The 18,922-nt window shown below is 41.4% G+C and overlaps 1 protein-coding gene across 6 annotated transcripts; it reads right to left on the bottom strand.

Moving 5' to 3' along the window:
* Nucleotides 1–4,249: 4,249 nt before the first annotated feature.
* On the bottom strand, nucleotides 4,250–8,458 carry LOC124183520. Of its 6 annotated transcripts, none has more exons than XR_006870998.1 (5): nucleotides 7,665–8,458; nucleotides 7,288–7,406; nucleotides 6,988–7,188; nucleotides 4,909–6,815; nucleotides 4,250–4,489 (listed from the first exon to the last, which is right to left on the bottom strand). XR_006870998.1 is itself a non-coding variant. In XM_046572133.1 (5 exons), the coding sequence occupies exons 3-5, from the start codon at nucleotides 7,396–7,398 to the stop codon at nucleotides 4,965–4,967; spliced, it is 2,163 nt and encodes a 720-aa protein (XP_046428089.1). In that variant the 5' UTR covers nucleotides 7,399–7,406; nucleotides 7,665–8,007; nucleotides 8,125–8,458; the 3' UTR covers nucleotides 4,250–4,964. The 6 variants fall into 6 exon arrangements, 5 of the variants coding, with proteins under 5 accessions (XP_046428089.1, XP_046428092.1, XP_046428090.1 ...); XM_046572133.1 differs by having other exon boundaries at nucleotides 4,250–6,815; nucleotides 7,665–8,007; nucleotides 8,125–8,458; XM_046572136.1 differs by having other exon boundaries at nucleotides 4,250–6,815; nucleotides 7,665–7,948; nucleotides 8,125–8,458.
* Nucleotides 8,459–18,922: the final 10,464 nt, after the last annotated feature.

The following is an 18,922-nucleotide window of genomic DNA, read 5'->3' as shown; positions in this document are numbered from 1 at the left end:
TCTCTAAGCCCATATGACCCCTCTCCATTTAAAATTGAACGAAAGGTGTTTTCCCGTCGGCGGGGGTCTCAATTTGTTGGCCGGCTTTTGAGCGAATAAAGCATCGCTCTTACCGAGGATGAGAACAAGGAAGAATTTCTTTTCCCGGTGATAAAAGAACGTCGGAAGATTGGCAAAGTTTCCGGATTTATTTTTTTATTTTCTTGTCTATCATACTCGGGTTTGTCATCAGTCATAATCAATAGCGGATTTTCTACGGTGTTGTCGGAAGCTGGAGAGAGCGAGCGGATCTAAAGACGCAATGACCGGAGATTTGAATGCGAATTTTAGTTGCGATCGAAGTTCGAGATGGAAAAATGAAAAATCAAAGGCTAACGAGCGATTTGCGAAAGGGAAAGTATAGAGTGTCGTCCTCTAACGATATTACAATAATATCGTCGTGCGCATCGCCACGTTTGCTCCGATTGCGTTGTTGTATAAGTTCCTGTCAAAAGGAGGGGGAAATTTAACGTACGGTTGAAGCGTTGGAAATACGAGTGAAAGTTCTTCGTCACACATATACAAATGCTTACACACTTTCGTAGATCTAGACACGAGCGTAATATGGATGAATGTTCCGGGCGAAGAGCATAGGTATATAATAAAAAATGTAAATTTAGTAGATCCGCAAAGTCGATCGTTTCGTTTGTCTTCGGTGTGTATAAATCGTCAGGAATTTTGACACGATATAAAATAGCAAAAAAAAAAAGGCCAAAAATTTTGATGTGAAACAGAGATTATCAATTTATTTTTCATACTTTAGAATCATCAATTTTATACGAGAAATTGTTGAAACGATTCTCACATGAGGATTCTCGACGGTTCGAATAACTTTGAAAATTTTTATTTTTTTATTAAAAAGAAACAAAAAAAAAAAAAAAAAGTTCCAGTATTTGAATAGTAGTATTAATAATAATAATAAAAAGAAAAAAAAATTTTGTTCGAATACGCATGAAATTCGATAAACTCTAGTATAAAAAAGCCTGTATGTGTTGGCGTGCACGATTTATAAAAGTGTTTAGTGTGTATTTTTATCTATGCTGTAGAAGCGACAATGACAATAAGAGATAGAATTATGCAAAACGCATAATTGTATGAATATTCATGTAACTCTGAGTTACAGAATGGCAAATTAACATATATTCACCGCACGCATGCCGAATATTTTCTTATTACGTATGATTGTAATTACTGTAACAGATCGATTATGTTTACATATTTACACGTATGAGTGCGAAAATAAGTTAGGATGAGTCAATTTAATACGTACGTGATACATTTTCTCGAGAAAAAAAATTCGTGTATTATAGAACAACAACAACAACAACAACAATAATAATAATAATAATAATAATGGATGATTAAAAGTAATAATGAGATTATTACCAGCGTAATGATATCGAATAACGTCAATACTGCTAATACATTATGTCTAGACTTATATTATCTAATAGTAATGATAATAACTTAGTATATAATTATTGTGAGCGGGGTGCAGCATGTTTGTTTTAAAAACAAATTATTTCTTAAAACTTTTCAAATTAAAAAAAAATAATAATAATAATAATAATAATAATATATACATACATATTTAATCGATCGATTAAACGTGGTTGAAATAATTTCTTTCCGATACAAAATTAGGATAAGAAATGATTTCTACTCAAATATATATATATATATATATATATATATATATATACCAGAAAGGGGATGTTCTGTGTAAGAGCCTGTGACTTATGCATATGTGGACAAAGTAAACGAGTTTTCCAACGGATTTTCACAATATTACTAAACTACCATTATTATATGTATATAATTACAGAGTGAGATCTTAATATCGTGTGAGGCTCCCGATATAACTTATATATTATACATGATATTAAAGAAGCACCCGGTATGTTTCACGCATAAATTATTTGATCAACGAAAACTAAAAGATTGTATACTGCGTAATAATAACAACAATAATAATAATAATGATAATAATAATAGTAATTAGTAGTAGTAGTTGACGAAGTTCGATTATTAGGACAATAATGATATAAATAAGTATAATTATACTATACGAATGATCAATGTTGGTATGGACTATAATTGCAATTATTAAATATGAAGCGGTACAAAAGAAAAAAAAAAAATAAATCGAATAAAAATTATTTTCCGCTGAAATTAGATGGCAACTTTTGTAATATTTATTGTTGGTACGAGTCAAATTTGGTGCTTAATCGAAATTAATATTATAATTTCTTTTTGTTCCTTGCTTTTGTAAAAATTCAAACGCGCATATTTGTTACATGTGATATTCTTCTTTCGTTGTTGAAACATAAAAAGATCGAAAGACACACATGCATGCAAGTATTTAATTTGCGCTAATCTATGCGACGGTGCTATGAAACTTTCTTCGCGGTTAAATTCAATTTCTTTTCTTATTATTCGATTTACTTTCAAGGATGTTGCTAATTCCGTGACTATAAACGTAGTTACCAATTTCTCGACTTATAATGGGTTTTAGATTATCGCGCACGCGAGAAAGAGTCAACGCTGGATAGTTCTTGCGATAATAGTAGTAGTAATAATAATAATAACAACAGGAACAGCAACAAGAATAATTTATTTCTCGTTGAGCGTGAGCAAATCAGAATCATACTTACACATCATAGGTATGCACGCGTATAAGGGGTATAATAAATCATTCGATTTCAAAAACGATGAAATCTTCCGCATCAAATTTCAGATTAACGTAAAGCGTCATTTGGCATAAAGCACGATCATCAACGTTTTGAAGAAGGGTGGAGTACAGAACGGAGGCTAAATGAAATACTCATTGTAACAATTCATTCATTTAATTCGTGTCAAAACTTTGTCGTCTATTTTTTGTGTAATCGGTGCCATATGAAATTGGATTCTAGAATAATTTTTTTTTCCTCTGTTTATTCTGTCTTTCTTTTTCTGCTTGAATATATATATATATATATATAGTCTAGAGTTTGAATCTAACGCTGGTGATTATTAGTGTGAAATTTGACTATTTGACTATTTTTGAAACTAGAGTAGAGGGCATTAGCTAAGGATTCTAACAGTCTAAGGGTACGAAAAATGTGTTATAACACTTCTGGTTAAGCAGGTATAACTGATCTTCTCTGAATAAAAACAAGAAAAAAAAACACAAATTCCAATTTGCTTTAGTTTTTTCATGTATCTTTTATACACGCATATACATCTATATTTATATGCGAACAAAAAATATTAAAAATACAAAAATCAATCGATATCTGATATCGCGATAATAACAAGAATAGGTATATTTAATTACATAACTGTACGGAATAACACGGTTTCATATTTCTACGTAAATAATAAATGGCAATGTTCCGATATTTCTTATTCTGATCATTATTGTTATTATTATTACCATCATTATCATTACTTTTATCATCCTACCATTCATTTTGGAGTGTTCTATAATATCACTGTTATGGGGTATGCCAGGGTATTCACTTGTTGAATGCTATCGTATCAGTGTCATCTACGCAGTTGTATAATAGCAGAAAAATGGGATGAATTCGCTACGTTCTGCAATTTTGGAAATATCAATACATATCGTTATTACACGCAAGTGTATAAGAAAGTCTCAGACATTGGTGCAGACATTAAAGACGCCGTTACATAAAATAGTCGTTGAACCTATCAGAGGTTGAAAAAAAAGAAAAATTAAAAATTTAAGAAGGAATTGAATTATATACACCACGTAATGGTGAAAAAGATAATTTCTTACAACTGAGAATCTTAATCAACTAGGTATATCAGACTTCGTCATATCTTCTTTTGTTCCTCTTTCCTGTCTTCGCTTTTGTATGTTAGCTCTTAGTTTTTTTCTTCTTCGAAATTTAATATGCAATCACATTTTGGTGCATTACTATGTCGATTGAGAACAGAGTTAGATTCATTGGTTTTCACGGGTTTCCAATTTCCTCTTTAGGCCTCTTGTAATTCTCATCAATCATATTCGGTTTCTTCGCTTTTTCTGTTTTTCCTTTTTTTTTTTTTTTTTTTCATCGTTTTTGCATCTTACACTTAGCGTATATACTATAAGTCTTAAAAATCTCGCGTTTTCGGTTAGAACTATCATATTCGTAAAGTTCGTTATATCTACGTGTGGCGTATCTATTCCGATATATCGTATGTATTGCTGATTTTACACAGAATCCGCTTTGGAGAAAGACACAGAAAATATTTCGTTAGGTAATTATATTTCTTTCCGTATTAGTTTCGTTTTTTTTTTTTTGCTCTTTCAAAAAAATTTCTAACCCTTGGTATCAATGTCCGCATAACTGTCTATTACCGTTTTTCACTGTTTCCTTTTTGTTCAATTACACATTCCAGTATTCAAATTTGGAAAAAGTGATAATAAAAACTTGCATCCATTCTTGATCAACAGATGTGAAACCTGAAAAATGATCAGGATTTGAAGATATCAGGTTGTTTTTTTTTTATCAGCTGTCTGTGCAGTTTAAAAACGAACACAATATGAAAAAATCGTCAATGATATGACCAATAATCGAGTTTCACATCACAGACAAAAGTGATATTATCAAGGAAACATTACCAAAGATCTCTGGTAATATTTTTACATAATTAAAACGTGATCTTAAACTGGTGACATTCGAAATGCGTAAAAATTCGCACATACAGCCGTTCTAATAGAGTGAAATAAACGAAAACAAAAGCGGATTATGATTGAAGTAATAACGGGCACTAATGTTAAAATTTATTTAGCCTGATCTTAAAAATAAACTTTATAATATAATATATTTTATTTACACACACACTCGCACGCAAGCATACGTAAGACAGACCACTTCTTACCTGGCCTTCCGTACATCTTCGAACATCTTAAACTTGTCTTTCTTCTAATCAGGCTATCACGAGTTAACAGTATTGCTGTTCTCAGTCGTCGTATCTTTGCAGTCTTGAATTGATATCCGAGCCATTTCTCTCACCACGTCCTCATCATTATGCTGGCTAGTTTCCCCTTTTCTCAGTATCACGTAACCGTGATATACGTCGTCGGTACCCTTGTTGTTAGATTTACAGTTTATAACTTTCGTATGATTATTCACCTTGTCTTTATGATTATCATCATTTGATGACGTACTTGGATTTATTTTGAATACGTTTTTTATTAAGTTATTAACCGTTTGCGACCGCTTGGGTCGTTGCTGTTGTTGTTGTTCCTTATGCTGTTTGTGCTGCGAAAATCCATTCCTGCTATTTCCATTGTCGACAGGTTTCTTTTCCGCAGTTTCAGACGGAGCTTGATTCACCAGCTCGTCTCCTTTCTCTTTATTGCTATCGTCTATCCTCTCACTTTCTAAATCGTATATCTGTTGTCCCTCGAGTTTAGTTAATCTTATCGCGTTCTTAACTACCTTCTGATCTTTCGAGCTACTCTTGCCAGAATCGCTGTTGTTAACCTTGGATGAATTTCTTTTCAAAACTAATATCTGCGTCTTTACTGGCTTGGTGTTCAAGTTCTGATTCACAGTACCGTCCTCAGTACCTTCGAGCGGCAGGTCGGTCTCAAGGACGGTTATATCGTCCGAAGAGTTGAGAATCCACTGCCTCAGGTCTTTTTTAGTAGCGATAGCCTGCTGTTTTGCTGTCTTCTGCGCACTCAGAGTTTCCTCCGCGACCGATACTTTCAAATCCTTAGCCTTGTTCTTCTTGGCGTCGAGTTCTTCGTCCAGATCGGTAACTTGAACACTTTGATCATCGCAATCTTTGACGTTGTTCTTCTCTGCCGTCACCACTAGCTTTATCTTTTCAGGCGAGACTTGCCCAGCATTTTGTTTTTCTGTTCCCGCCTGGTCGCCGCGCTGAGCCCTGACCCTGAACGCTTTGCTAGGACTTTTTTCCACGCTGTTTTTAGGCTGCCGAACGATAGTAGAGTTTGCAGTTTGATTCGAGTGGGTAGGCGAGCTCGATTGTCTCTTATTCGCATTGCTCTTCTGTGTCACGCCCATGTGCGGTCTACCCAGCCTCAAAACGTTCATCTGCGAAGTCGTCTGCAAGTTGAAAGGCGGAGGCTGCTCGAACTGTATATGAGGAACGTGCATCGCCGGCGGCTGTTGCATATCGCTGTGGGTCTCTCGAACAGCGTGCATGACGTTCTCGATCTGCCTTTGGCCAACCATTTGCTGTTGGAGCGCGATGTACTGCTGATAATAACCAGGGATATTCGGATTCACGTTCGAACCAACAACGTTTGGTCCAGGATAGCTCGGGCTGACGCTAGGATGCATGTTAGAGTTTATGTACTGGGGAACCAGCTGCCTTGGGAGCTGTTGAAATTGATATTGGGGCATCGGATATGCTGGGCAATTCTGCTGTCCTTGATTTTGCTGTCTCACCCCGCCGCGATCTCCGTAGTTGTACTGATCCTGCGGCGAGATCTGCACCCCAACGTTTCCGTGATACTGTTGCGGCACTACGTGACCTGGCTGATAAACCTGCTGGTCATTTACCGATTGGTATGAGTAATCCTGACTCATCTCAAACTGCGGGTACTGCGGCGCTGGTGGTTGTACATCTATCCATGTTTCCTGCTGTGTCTCCTGCTCCTTGTCTCGCTTCACTTGCACCGCCATCCACACTTCCTTCAGCTCGCCTGTTATGTCACGGTCTTTTAGGACTGTGTAGCATCGCGTGAACACCACTCCCTCGTTCATCGCCTCTACAAAATCTAGCAAGAGATCAATCAATGCCGAACGCTCCTGAAAGTAAACAAATAGAGAAGTTATGATACTTCAGTCGTGAAGAATGCGGTTTTCGTTACATTGACTCATATTATCTTCATCTTCTTCGTTACATCACACTTCCGGAAATCAGTGATCTACCAGCATTGATTTTCAAGCTGAAAACACCACGTCGTTGTCTTTTTTTTACCTGTGGATCTTGAGCATTTTTTCCATTGAGTCGAAGTATCTCCGGATTAGCCATAACAGCGAAAACAGAACATTGTGGCTTTTCAGTTCTCGGCGGTAAGACCCTCATACCTCCCCAAAGAGGGACAGGTTCCGAGGGACGATGCGGCATGGCGATTTTACCCCACGACAGTACGTTTACGTAACACGGATCCCACGATCCCTGCAAATGTTTGAAGGTAAATAAAAAACCGTGGCATCTTAAAAACGAAGGGTGATAGAAGGAAACTGGCAGTCCGATAAAAGAAACTGATCCTTTTACCTGTATATAGTCCTGTATGCACATGTGAGGCTGCGGCGGATTCTTAAAAAGCCTAGCTCCATTGCGACGTGATTTTGCCGCCGAGCCACCCTCTCCTTGCTGCACCATCATTTCTGCAGCTGAAGGATTCGATTTTGGAAAAAGAGGTCGTGAGTAAACTTTGTTTCCCAAACGCAAGATTGTGACGGTGAAATAATTTCTGGTGAAAATTTACACAGTGACTGAAATTAGTATGTATGTAAAGAAAAATAATAAACAAAAAGTAGAAACCTGTTTCCTATTGAAAACCAAAATTTACGAGTGATCAGAATCGGTGAAACGAAAACAGCAATTGGGGGTGAAAAATTGTACAATTATAATAAGAAAACGGTACTTGCCTTATGCATTAAACGTTCATGAGATAAGAAGTGCTTCAGGTTAACGCGACGTCGTCGTTGTCGTCGCGTCGTCGTTAGAAGGGTTACAGAAATAGGAATATTTTTACAACCTCTTCCTTCCCAACGGTTCAAAGCGACTCGATCTTTCGGTCTGATCTGCTTCTAGCGATTTTGTCCGTAGCGTGAACATAACCTCGAATTATTCGGAGGGTTGGACGCTCCCCAACGTCTCGACGATTCCGTGCATTGTATATTCGGGGTGCGGACAGGCCGATTTACGGATACTGAAATAGATTCGACGGTATCGTAGACGAGAGGATTGGGACACAAGTCTCCGCGAGCTCTGCGTCGAGCAGGGACAACGGAAGGAATAGGGAGAGAGGGAGGGAGGGAGGGGGAATTAAACTGTCAAACTTTCATCCTGTCCGCGAGTCGAAATCGAGGACAGACAAAAACTCACCCCGCTTATAGGATGCGGTATATGTACGTATAATACATATAACGCAGGTGAATTAAAAGTCTGGCTGCGCTCGATTCGGACAAACGAACCGCATTAGAATTTAGTAGTTTTTATTCCTACCTCGCGGACTCGGATGGAGAAATTTTTTTACTAATTCTTTTGTTTATATTGTCTTTCACGAGGATGCGCAACGCAGCTCCTCGGCGACGTTATTCACAATCTATCTGCTCCGTTGATCTTCACCTACGTTCCACTTCGGAACAGAGAAAACTCTCGACTGCTCTCGGCTGCAGGCTGCAGGGAAGACGCATCGTTTTGGAAGACGCTGCGTCTCCAATATGGCCGAACACTAGCCGACTTTACGATTTCAGCGCCTCCTGCCTTTCCTTTTATTTCAATCTCGACCGAGAGTGTTCACGGTAACGATTCGGTCGGCACGCCGCTCTTCTTATCGACGTTATCGGTAACGCAGATCGCGCGCTCAGGACGTACCGAAAGGAGTTTTCCTCAACCGGTAAGACTAAATCGGTTTTCGAATGGTCATGAAATCAGCGATCGTATACGATGAACATTAAATTTTTCAAAAAGTGTCACGAATTCTTGCACTGGTTCCGGCCGTCCGGAGAAATCAAATAACTTGAAAGTAGCGGTTTTAATGTACTTGACTTGAACAAAATTACTGTCGAGATTGAAACGGAGAAGCTCAAGTTGCCTACAATCAGGTAGTCTTAGCTATATTGATATTCAGCACAATCTAACAAATGAAAATTGATGGGTTTCTTTGATTTGTCACGAATGTACGCACTTGTAAGATTTCGAATTAAATCGAAAGAGAAATATCTCATTTTACGTACTCAGTACGTAAAATGATTATTTGAATCTACAGATATTAATACGTTCGTCCCTTGCCTGGCATTCACGTATTGAAACGATCTTTCGAGTTATACACGTATACTTTGGTAAAGGCAATAATATGCATTCGCCTTTGAAACTCGGTGCAGCAGTTGGCAGAAATCAAAAGCCTTCCAGACCTTCCATAAATTTCAATGAACCGGCGTTAACCATATGATTGAATAATCAGTAGGTACGCCTACAAGGATAGTGTGATAACTCAAATTCGATCTAAGTGCATTCGATATTAATGAATACAAATGCGCGCCTTTCGTGCAGCTAACTTGACACCACCTGGCCCATTTCGGGTCGGGCCGAATTTCGGTGGCAGAAACATTCACACCCCGAAACCATTGTTACCGAACAATGACCACGCCGTAGTTCATTTTAGTGACTCCGCGTCGACCCGTGGAGAGATCTTGATATGATAATCCCGCTCCACATCCAGCTAGAGCCATTGTGGGCGTCTATAACCGTTTCGTTTATAGTTCGTAATCTGTTTTATTTACGGCTCACTTATATCCCATCGCCTCTAATTCTTACATTAGGCTTATATTTACATATTTTGAAGTTCGTCGCGATAGCACGATTAGGCTTATAGGATGTTTTTAACAAATTCTTGATCCCAGACGAACGCTATCGGGTAAAGCATATTGAAGAAAAAAGTGTACACGAGTTTTTTATAAAATTAAGAGAAGAGGGGTGAAAGGTGAAAAAACAAATAAGTCCTCGATTAAACTTTGAAGCGCAACCTTAAAATGTTACAATTATTGTTAATACCGATATCGCGATTCGCGCGTTGCGTATCGCATCTTCCGATATAAATTAAATACCATGTTATTTATTCTTACGTGCCGTTTGGGATTCTCTTTCTTTTTCCCGTTCGAAAACGCGGGCGATTTAGAGAAAGAGAAAGAATGCAGCCGAGTGGCAGGTTCGGTTAGGGATTATTGAGTGGGTGATGGGGATGAGGCCGGGTTAGATGTCGAGTAGGCGGTCGTGGTTACGACCGACTATATTATTATAACGCCTTGCCGGCGCGAGAACTATCGATACCGATCGACGATATTAATAGTCGTTAACTACAGTCTTCTCCACACCCTGCGCAACACGGCGCACATCTCTACACCTCGTTTCAAACTTGCCCACGTGGGGCGAGGCAATCATCCAACGGAGAGGGTTAATAACCAACGAAAATATGTTTCGAACAAGTACGATTCGAAGGGAAGAAAGAGAACCGTCGAGGAACGACAATTCGATGGTGATCGTATTCCGTAGATAAGGTACCTAAGGTAAGGTGAGGTAAGGACGGCTGGTTCGGTGTAGAAGTGACTGCATAGATGGAAAAAAGGGGGTGGACGGCGGGGGGGGGGGGGGGGGGTGGTGGTGGTGAAGATCGGACGGACAGAAGTGGCCGGAATAAACGAGAGAAAAGAGAGGAGGATCGCACGCAGAGTCCCACACACACCCCACACGCAGCTTCGTTCCTCGGGCACCGGCTCCGGGAAGTATTTATAGTAATGAAGCTTGTCGTTATTTGTCCGCGGAGGGATTTATCGAGATATCTGGTGAGATCTCGCTGCTCGATCTCTTCTCGACTGTCCCCGTGGAGATCTCGGAACTCTTCGTTCCCCCGTACACTTTCCTCGTTGTTTGTTTATTCCGTTATTATTTGTTAGCTTTAGCACTTAACTTCAAATCCCAACACGCTGTCAGCTCTAAGAACAGAACTTGATCGTCACTCGCTCGATACGTAGTCGAATTTTCAGAAATTTTTTATTCGAGTGATTCGAATTTCGAACGATAGTAACCAGTATGTTTTGTTTCCGAATTAATGAGATGGAGGAGGAATCGGTTCCACGGAATTCTAGTTCACCGAATGGTCGCCTTATACAGGAAATCTGCGTGGTGGTTTTTGTCATGAGGTGAAAATCTGTAGAAAATGAAAAATGGAATGAGATAGAAAGACTGTCAATTTTTTATAGGTAAAATTCTAACCAGACGAGTCGGAGTTTGTATTACCGGCGGAGCCCTGAGGGGTGGACGATGTAGCCGAGTATAAGGAACATTATGGTTAGTTCCGAATGATTTACAGAGGATTCCCGCACTCTTCGGAACTCCGCATGCTTCTTCGTGTTAATCCATCTTCGACCTCTCTACCCTACATACATACCTTACGTAGATATACAACACGCGGCACGTGAAACATCCTCCTTCGGTTTATAATACACATACAATTACGGACCTCAACAAGGTGTACACGCATTTAAAATCAATCCCTGCTGCACCTATCTTATAATGCACACGCACGCGTTCTACAATAATCTATTACGTTACAAACGCGGACGAAGTATATACGCGCGTGTAGAAACGTCCGCGTGGGCAGTTTCTTTGTACGTTGGAAAAAAATCGTAATTTTTCAACAAGAAGAATCCTGAGTGGTATAATTTTCTCAGCGTCGAGGCAAGGGTTCCATTAACTCGCCATGCGTTTACAATCATGGTTTCCAGTGGTCCTGGAAATGTTCTTGAATTTTGCTCGTCCTTCAGAAGTCCTGGAAACTATCCTTTAATGTTTCTTGTGTTCTGAAGATATTCTATTTTTAATGTCCTTGAATTTTTTTGTCCGGATTATGGAAAAGATCACGACATGTAAAATTTTCTCACCTTGCCGAGGGGATGGATGCGGCACGCAGAAACGTGTCGCGAATAGGAATATTTACGCCGAAGATTGGCAATAATCAGATAATTATTAAAACCCCGCAGAGAAGGTGTGGGCAATGTAAACCTAATGTAATACCGGTTCCACGCCTCGAGCCATGTGACTTTCGATGTGCCCGTTGAGATAGCGCAGGGTTTCAATGAAGCTCGTTGGAACATTGCAGAAGATATTAACCGTAAACATTGAGGAACGGGAAGAAACTTCGACGCAGGAAGATGCGGGGAATGGATTATACCACGAGGTCTGCGAGGTGCGGAATAAACGGAAAAAAGGAAACTGGTGTCGGCGTCGGGGTGAAAGGTACAAAAAGGGGTTGGAAGACCGCGTGGATGGGGGGGACGTGTGGTGCTAAAGAGGTCTCGTTACCATAATCGTTCGGGGCGTGAGTATAAGTACCTACGTAGTACCTGCCAACCTACCAACGCGTCCAACTATTTTTAAATTTGCAGGGAGAGCGGTCAAGCCGAAGAAGACCTAAACACGGTAATCACCATTTTAACCGTGAAGATCTCCGAAGCTTTCTCGTCGCTGGGCCGCAGAGTCTTGCTGCAGACCTTGGAAGGTCCCTCACACTTGCCTCGTCATTTTTTCATCATGCATGATGCAGCAGCGCGGCAGAGCGGGCAGCGAATCAACGGGCAATAATTTTGCAAGCCGTTAGACGATGCGAGACATAAGAAACGCCACTCTCGTTGTGGCGACCACTCCGTGATACTCGACGCCTCCGAGTATCTACGGGAGATATGCCTGTAGCCAACGTAGGTGCGTACCTACGAGCGTGTACGAATATCCGAAGATTGAGATTACCGCTAGGTGCGAAGGTGTGTGAGAACAAGTTTGGTTATACGGGCTGTTCAATACGGTTTTTATCGTCCTGCAGACTTCGATTCAAATTCCTTCCAAGTTATCATATTGAATATTATTTACCTTTTAGCTCGTTCGGACATTTTATTGTACAAAAATTTAGACATATTATTATATCGGTCTCCAAACGACTTCGCACGGTGATTATATTCGATTCTGTACCCTCTCAAGTGTGACTTTATACCATTTCCAATGGCTCGACAACTTCTTCATGTTTATTCACACCGCAGTTAAGTCTTGTCGTACAGCTTTCGAGACGATTATTATGGTGCTGCTCAATTTCAACTGATCATTCCGGTACTCGAAGTTAACCGGCCATGGAGGATTTCACTACATCACCTAATATTGCGTCAAGTGCTTCAAGTCTATAATTTTTATGGCTTGATTCCTGCCTCAATTGACTGTCAATTCCTATCACCATCGTTCGAAAAATATAAATGACTAACGATTCCACCACCTCGATGACTACGAAGAAGACAGATGCCTGTAATGTAGGAAGGCGCATTGAAGGAAAGGAGAAGAAAAGGGGAGGAGATGTTACGTGCGCGCAGACGCGTTAATGGCGGCAAAGGTTGGGGCTGGAGTGTCATTTGTTTGCTATGTGGGGGTTCCCCGAGAAATATCGATCCTAATGACAGGCCGCTTTGAAGCGGTAGCGACGCGATCGCAGTCCTTTGGCATTGAGTCCTTATTTTCCATTTTTTTTTTCTTTTTCCAAGCTTTGTCCTTCATTCTTCATCTTATTTTTTTTTACGCCCATTACGCGTACCTGTACCTACTCTCGTTACTCCGGCGGAGAATCAGTATCTCTATTTATTCTTATTTTCCCTACGTAGGTATACTGCACATTCTTCTTCTTGTTGTTTTTCATCTTCAAACCGTAATTCTCGTATCGTTACATGTTCCAAGAGTATTGCCTGTCTGTTATACGTATGTACGTACAGGTGCGTGTATACTAATAGCGCACATCTGCATCGCAAGATACCAATTATATTATCCTGCCTGCAGATCAGAGACAAAGTGAATATACCAGCACGTTAAAGTATAAATCAATCTCACAGAATTCGTTCGATTTATTCGAGATTAGATCGACCATGCAGTGTCTAATAGTCCTTCAAATCAAGTCTCCTCAACTTGGTGAACAGTAATTTAGTCACGAAGGTGTTTCGAAGTGTAGTTGCACAATTTGAAAGTAGTGATGCGAACGCAGTTGTAAGAATGTGAATTCATGCATCCAAGTCCAAGAGTAATTGCAGTCTCGAATCAAGTTGTGCACTTCATTATCACAATGTTTGACTACATGTAACACCAGACCTCGGTGACCAAATTTGATTTACGAACCACTGAATGGTTTGATCAAAGATACGATTTCTGATTCGCCTTTTTTTCATCCTTCTTTACAGCAGTATCTAATTCTCTTTACTCACGAACCTTTGTACATGTCAAATGCTCACGTACACCTTGGTATATCCATCTACATTATACATTTATTATACTCTATGGCAATAGATGAACGTGTGGCGTTACGCGTGTGTACCTTTATTATACACGGTATAATACACACGCATACATTACGAGGTGTATACATAAACGTTTTCGTGAACGCGCATCACGGCCATACATTACGTCTACCCAAAGCTGTTATAGAGGAGAGGTCGTGCAGGCGTTAAGTTATTAGAGAATCAATTACTCGTCGCTATTGTTTATGACGTCCCGGGGGCCTTCCCCCCCCCCCCTGTCTCCTCTCCACTTCTTCGACACTCTTATTGCTCGTTTCTCTGGAACCTCGTACATGGCACCCTTCTTTATCCACGTTTCTCTCTCTTTCTCTCTGCCTCTGTTGTTTCCTTCTCCGATGATGCTTTCTCCATGGATTTCACCCGTGGAGTACACGGTGACTTTACTACTTTACCATTAAATGTCCATTTGTTATTACGGTCATGTACAACGTTGCTGATTTGTGCAGAACGAACTTACAACAGATCTGCTCAATGTAGTTATGTATGACCTGACCACAAGTCCCACGGATTACGTAATCCTGTATGTACATATAATGTAGGATTAATATATCCAATGAGATCGCAGGTGGGTCGATAGATAGGTACGAGTACCTGTTTTCAATTCTAGTTTCTTTTCTTCTACGCGTTTTCTACTTTTTTTTTTGTCGTCTACTTTATCTCTTTGCAGCAATAATACCAACCGCACGATTATCTGCAGTGACCGGTTACGAAGTCGGACGAAAATAAAAGTCCGACTTTGCAATGCTGTACGAATATGTTTGGATAAGTTCCCCATCAATGTTCTGCACGTTTTTGAGAAAATTCTTCATCAATGTTCTCAAACTGCTTTCGCCAACCGCATACTATCAGAGTAGCGTAAACGAACGACTACGGTATTCCATATCGTTAAGGATGGTCCGTACTCGAGCTCTTTCCTGCAGCATAACCGTACACCTAAGCGTGTCACTTCCTACTCCATCGAGTAAAAAGCGTAAATCAACGAAGGGAAACTACTAACTGAAATACAAAAAAAAAAGAAAAGTAAAAAGTACAAGGGCCTGAGCCTGACTTCACGGCGTCGTCACGAGCGTCGGGCCCATGAAGGGGCCCCCGGAGCCGCGACGGTCTGCGGTGGTCGATCAACCAGGAATGTGTTTCGTGGCTTCTAACTATCCACGAAACATGATCAATGGTGGGTTCGCACTGGCTGGCGTGCGGTGCATCGCATCGCATGGTATCCCACCCCATCGCGTCGCGACGAAGACGACGACGAAGAAGACGACGACGACGACGACGACGCGAGTCGAGACTCGAGGTAGTTCATAAATACGCGGAGGTACGGTAGTAAATCTCACCGGCCACTGGGCAGCTGTGAAGGTGGCCCTTCCAGGGCTCGCTTGCTGCAGGAAGGAGCAATCCTGATTCCCCGTGGAAGGCAGGTAGGTAGATTGGCTTCGTTCATTCCCGGGGCACCAAATTCACCGCCTGCAGACGCGCGAGCACGCATCTTTCATGCGTATTCCAGATCCTTCGACCCCGACTCCTCTCTGCTTCTTTCCTGATGTTAATTACACCGTTTTAACACCTCCCGATGGGACTCCGGAGGCAAGACGACCTCCGTGTTCGCGATTTTCGTAAGCCGTGGTGGAAAGAAGCCAATAGCGTAACGTAAAAGATAATGAAAATAAAAATAACGAGGGCAGATCGCTTCCTTGACAAGAGCCTTTGAGGTGCAGCGCATCGATACAACTAATTCTGCCTTTGATATTGTTGACGATGGGAGAAGTTGTCAAGCGGAAAGAGAAGCATCGTTGAAATGAGAAACCACCCTGCAGGATATCGAACAGTCCTGCGGGGGGTGTGATTGTTACACTTTCGTCAGAGCAGGAGGAGAAATAACAAATCTATAATGAATCGAGTTTTCGAGGAAGAAGAAAATGATGAAGTGCGGAGTTTCGTTGCTTCCGTCTCGAAAAATGTGGCTCAAATTTAAGGACGTGAAATCTCAGAGTTCGTAGAATCCTGTTGAATAGACGAAATACAATGAAGAAGAAGAAGAAGAAGAAGAAAAATAAAAGGAGGAAGAATAAAAAAGACAAGGATCGGTGGGGCGCGCGCAGCTTGATAATTCGTAATTACCCGATCGTAATCTGGGAGGCAAAGGCGACGGCGGGCGATGAGGCCGTCGCACTTGTGCACCTCTCCGAATATAAAGATAAAAAGAAAGAGAGAAACAAGTGAAAATAAAATGTAAAAAGATGTGTACATACTAAATCGGTGGCACGATCCTTGGTTATCAGTTGGGACCGATCGTGTATGGGCTCTCGACTCGGAGACACCGTCTCACCCTCGAGTCTCCACCACCTCTTTTATCCTCGAGACAATATTGTTTAGGATCGTTTCTCCCTCTTTCTCTCCTTTTCTTCTTTAGTTTTGTTTCTACTTGTGGTGGATTTACAGTTGTCGAGATAAGAGAGCTGACGCGCCCCTTTCTCTCGTTCCTCCGCACCTTCAGATTTCTATCGAAAGGACCTCGTGAAAAGCTCGACATCTTTCTCCCCCCACCTAGGCGAGTCAAGGAGTCGGAGAAGCAGGAAAATGAAGTGTGAGTATTTTGGAGAAGAAGCAGGGGAAGATTGGCGAGAAAAATTCGTAAGAAATACAAGCGTAGTTGGTAGAGAGGTGAGGACGATTCTGTGTACAGATCCCGATACCGACATTTTAACCGCTTTACGCCTCAGACACAGCTCCTTTTTTCCGATGGTCAAGAAAGTTGACCAGAGTGGCGATAAACCCTCCACCTGAAAAAGGGTTTATGTTTGAGCTAGAAAGAGGTTAATATGTCGGTAAGATGTCGGTATCGGGATTTACGTACAGAACCGGCCTTACTTGATCTCTACTGTAGTTATAGAAAATATATCGTCGGACCCTGAAGGAGCGTTATCACTTTCCGGGAGTGTACCTATTATGCATTCATATCTCCGCAGGATTTAAACGGCGAAGAATGGAGTGGAAGAGGGTGGCGAAGGAGAAGGCAAGGAGTTGAGTTAGTTATTACACCCAATCAATTGTTCCCGCTTCTACCGCATACATATTTATGGTGCGTAACGCAATTGTCTTTAGCTGTCCGAGCCGGAACGACCCTGCACAGTAACTCACGTCCAGCTCGTTGACGCCGATGATGAATGAGACCGGAATTGGATTTGGAACGGAGCGTCGAAGAGAAGACCGCTGGGTTCTCAAATGCTTCGAATTCATGGATCCCAATACGGAGGAGAGAAACTTTTCAACTCGGATAGAGAGAAAATTTCCCTCGTTCTGAGTAACCGCGTGCCATGCAGGTTTCTACTTCTGTGGGGTAGGATAATTCTCTCAAGCACGATTACGGCCTGCAGACGGACGTATGTTAATGCGTGTTCAGGAATCTATCCGTGGAACCTGGGATGATATTTTTTCTCGCGTGCAATCGGAAACACGAAAATCCAGAAGAGGATACAAGACTTGTGATCGCAAGAAGATGGATCAAAGAGTCTTGATCGTTTGTAATATTATTAACACGAAGAATTATTATCCCGCCGGTGCGGAGGTAATTTATAATTTTCCATTTCTCAATTTAGGAGGTGCCTGTCTGCCTGACTGCCACGGCAGACTGCCTTTTGCTTCTCGATCTCAGCCTACCTCGTGTAACCAATGCATTTGTAATGTTATTGGCCGAGCAAAAAGCAATAGTCGTAAATATTTAGCTACTTATATTCACCCTCGAACTGAGTATAAGGCGTCCGCGTCGTAATTGTTTTAACCAACTGGCTCCAGGCACTTAAGGCTTCCGTGATATGATTCACATCTTTTTTCCTCTCTCTCGCTCTCTTTCCGTCTCTCTCTTTCTCTCCCTGTTTGATTTTTCATCTTTCCTTCGAGATATCGGTAAAAAAAATCGCAAGTGCTCCGAAAGGTTGAGTCCATCCAAAGGGTCCATTTATCCCCTGACAACTAAAAACGTACTCGAGTAAGAAATTCGGAAAATCACTGAGCTCGACATTTGGCACGCTAAGAAGCGGCGCGATTCGCGTCAAGGTATAACGAGGCTAATTCGAAAAGACAAGATAATGAGGGTATCATTATTGTGTGAAAACCCCCGCGTGGCGGGCAGGAAGGGTGGTGGTGGGGGCTGGGCAGGCACGTTTTGGCGTCATGCTGAAACGCACCGCGAAGAGAACAACATCGTCATTCCCCGACTTAAATTCTCAGGGCGCATGCATACGTGCAGCGGCAGTAATGAATACGGACCGGGCTAATAATATGGAATCAGAGCAACAATGTCAGCCACGTGCCCCACCGAATGGACGGGGAATAGGTTACCGGGATGGTGCGGAGGTCGGAACCTGGCTGTAATTACATCTCTTACCCAGTGACCAGGCCGCGAATCGTGCACAGCGCATGTATCGCCAAGTTTGCAAATTCTCGTTTCATCCTCTTTTCATTTCGTCGTTGTTTTCGCCGTTTTATTTATTTATTTTCATTTCACGGAGCCCGACGTTACAGGAAATATCACATGTTACAATATACTTCACCGAATACACACTGTTGCATTGTGTAAAATTACCAGACAATAGCAGATCGGTCTAATTATTTAGCACGCTTATCAACCGGTTCATTATCTTCCGCATTTATTATAATCATCTTGTACTCCCAACTCATATGGTCACGGCAGTCCAAGAGGCACGTGTGATCCCATGATCAGTTAACGGAGTTCCGTATTATGCTGAAGTTTGGACACCTTTGACACGTGGATGCGGATGCGGAGGACACGTGGCGCTGACGCG

The sequence above is a fragment of the Neodiprion fabricii genome, chromosome 5, assembly GCF_021155785.1.
Source record: "Neodiprion fabricii isolate iyNeoFabr1 chromosome 5, iyNeoFabr1.1, whole genome shotgun sequence".
Taxonomy (NCBI): domain Eukaryota; kingdom Metazoa; phylum Arthropoda; class Insecta; order Hymenoptera; family Diprionidae; genus Neodiprion; species Neodiprion fabricii.
Note: the sequence above shows the minus strand (reverse complement) of the source record. Positions and strands in the feature narration are given on the sequence as shown.

Coding starts and splice junctions, on each gene's coding strand:
- LOC124183520 (XM_046572132.1), bottom strand. CDS start 7,398: ATGATGGTGCAGCAAGGAGAGGGTGGCTCGGCGGCAAAATCACGTCGC. Junction 7,189..7,287: donor GCATACAGGACTATATACAG/GTAAAAGGATCA, acceptor AAACATTTGCAG/GGATCGTGGGATCCGTGTTA. Junction 6,816..6,987: donor AAAATGCTCAAGATCCACAG/GTAAAAAAAAGA, acceptor GTTTACTTTCAG/GAGCGTTCGGCATTGATTGA.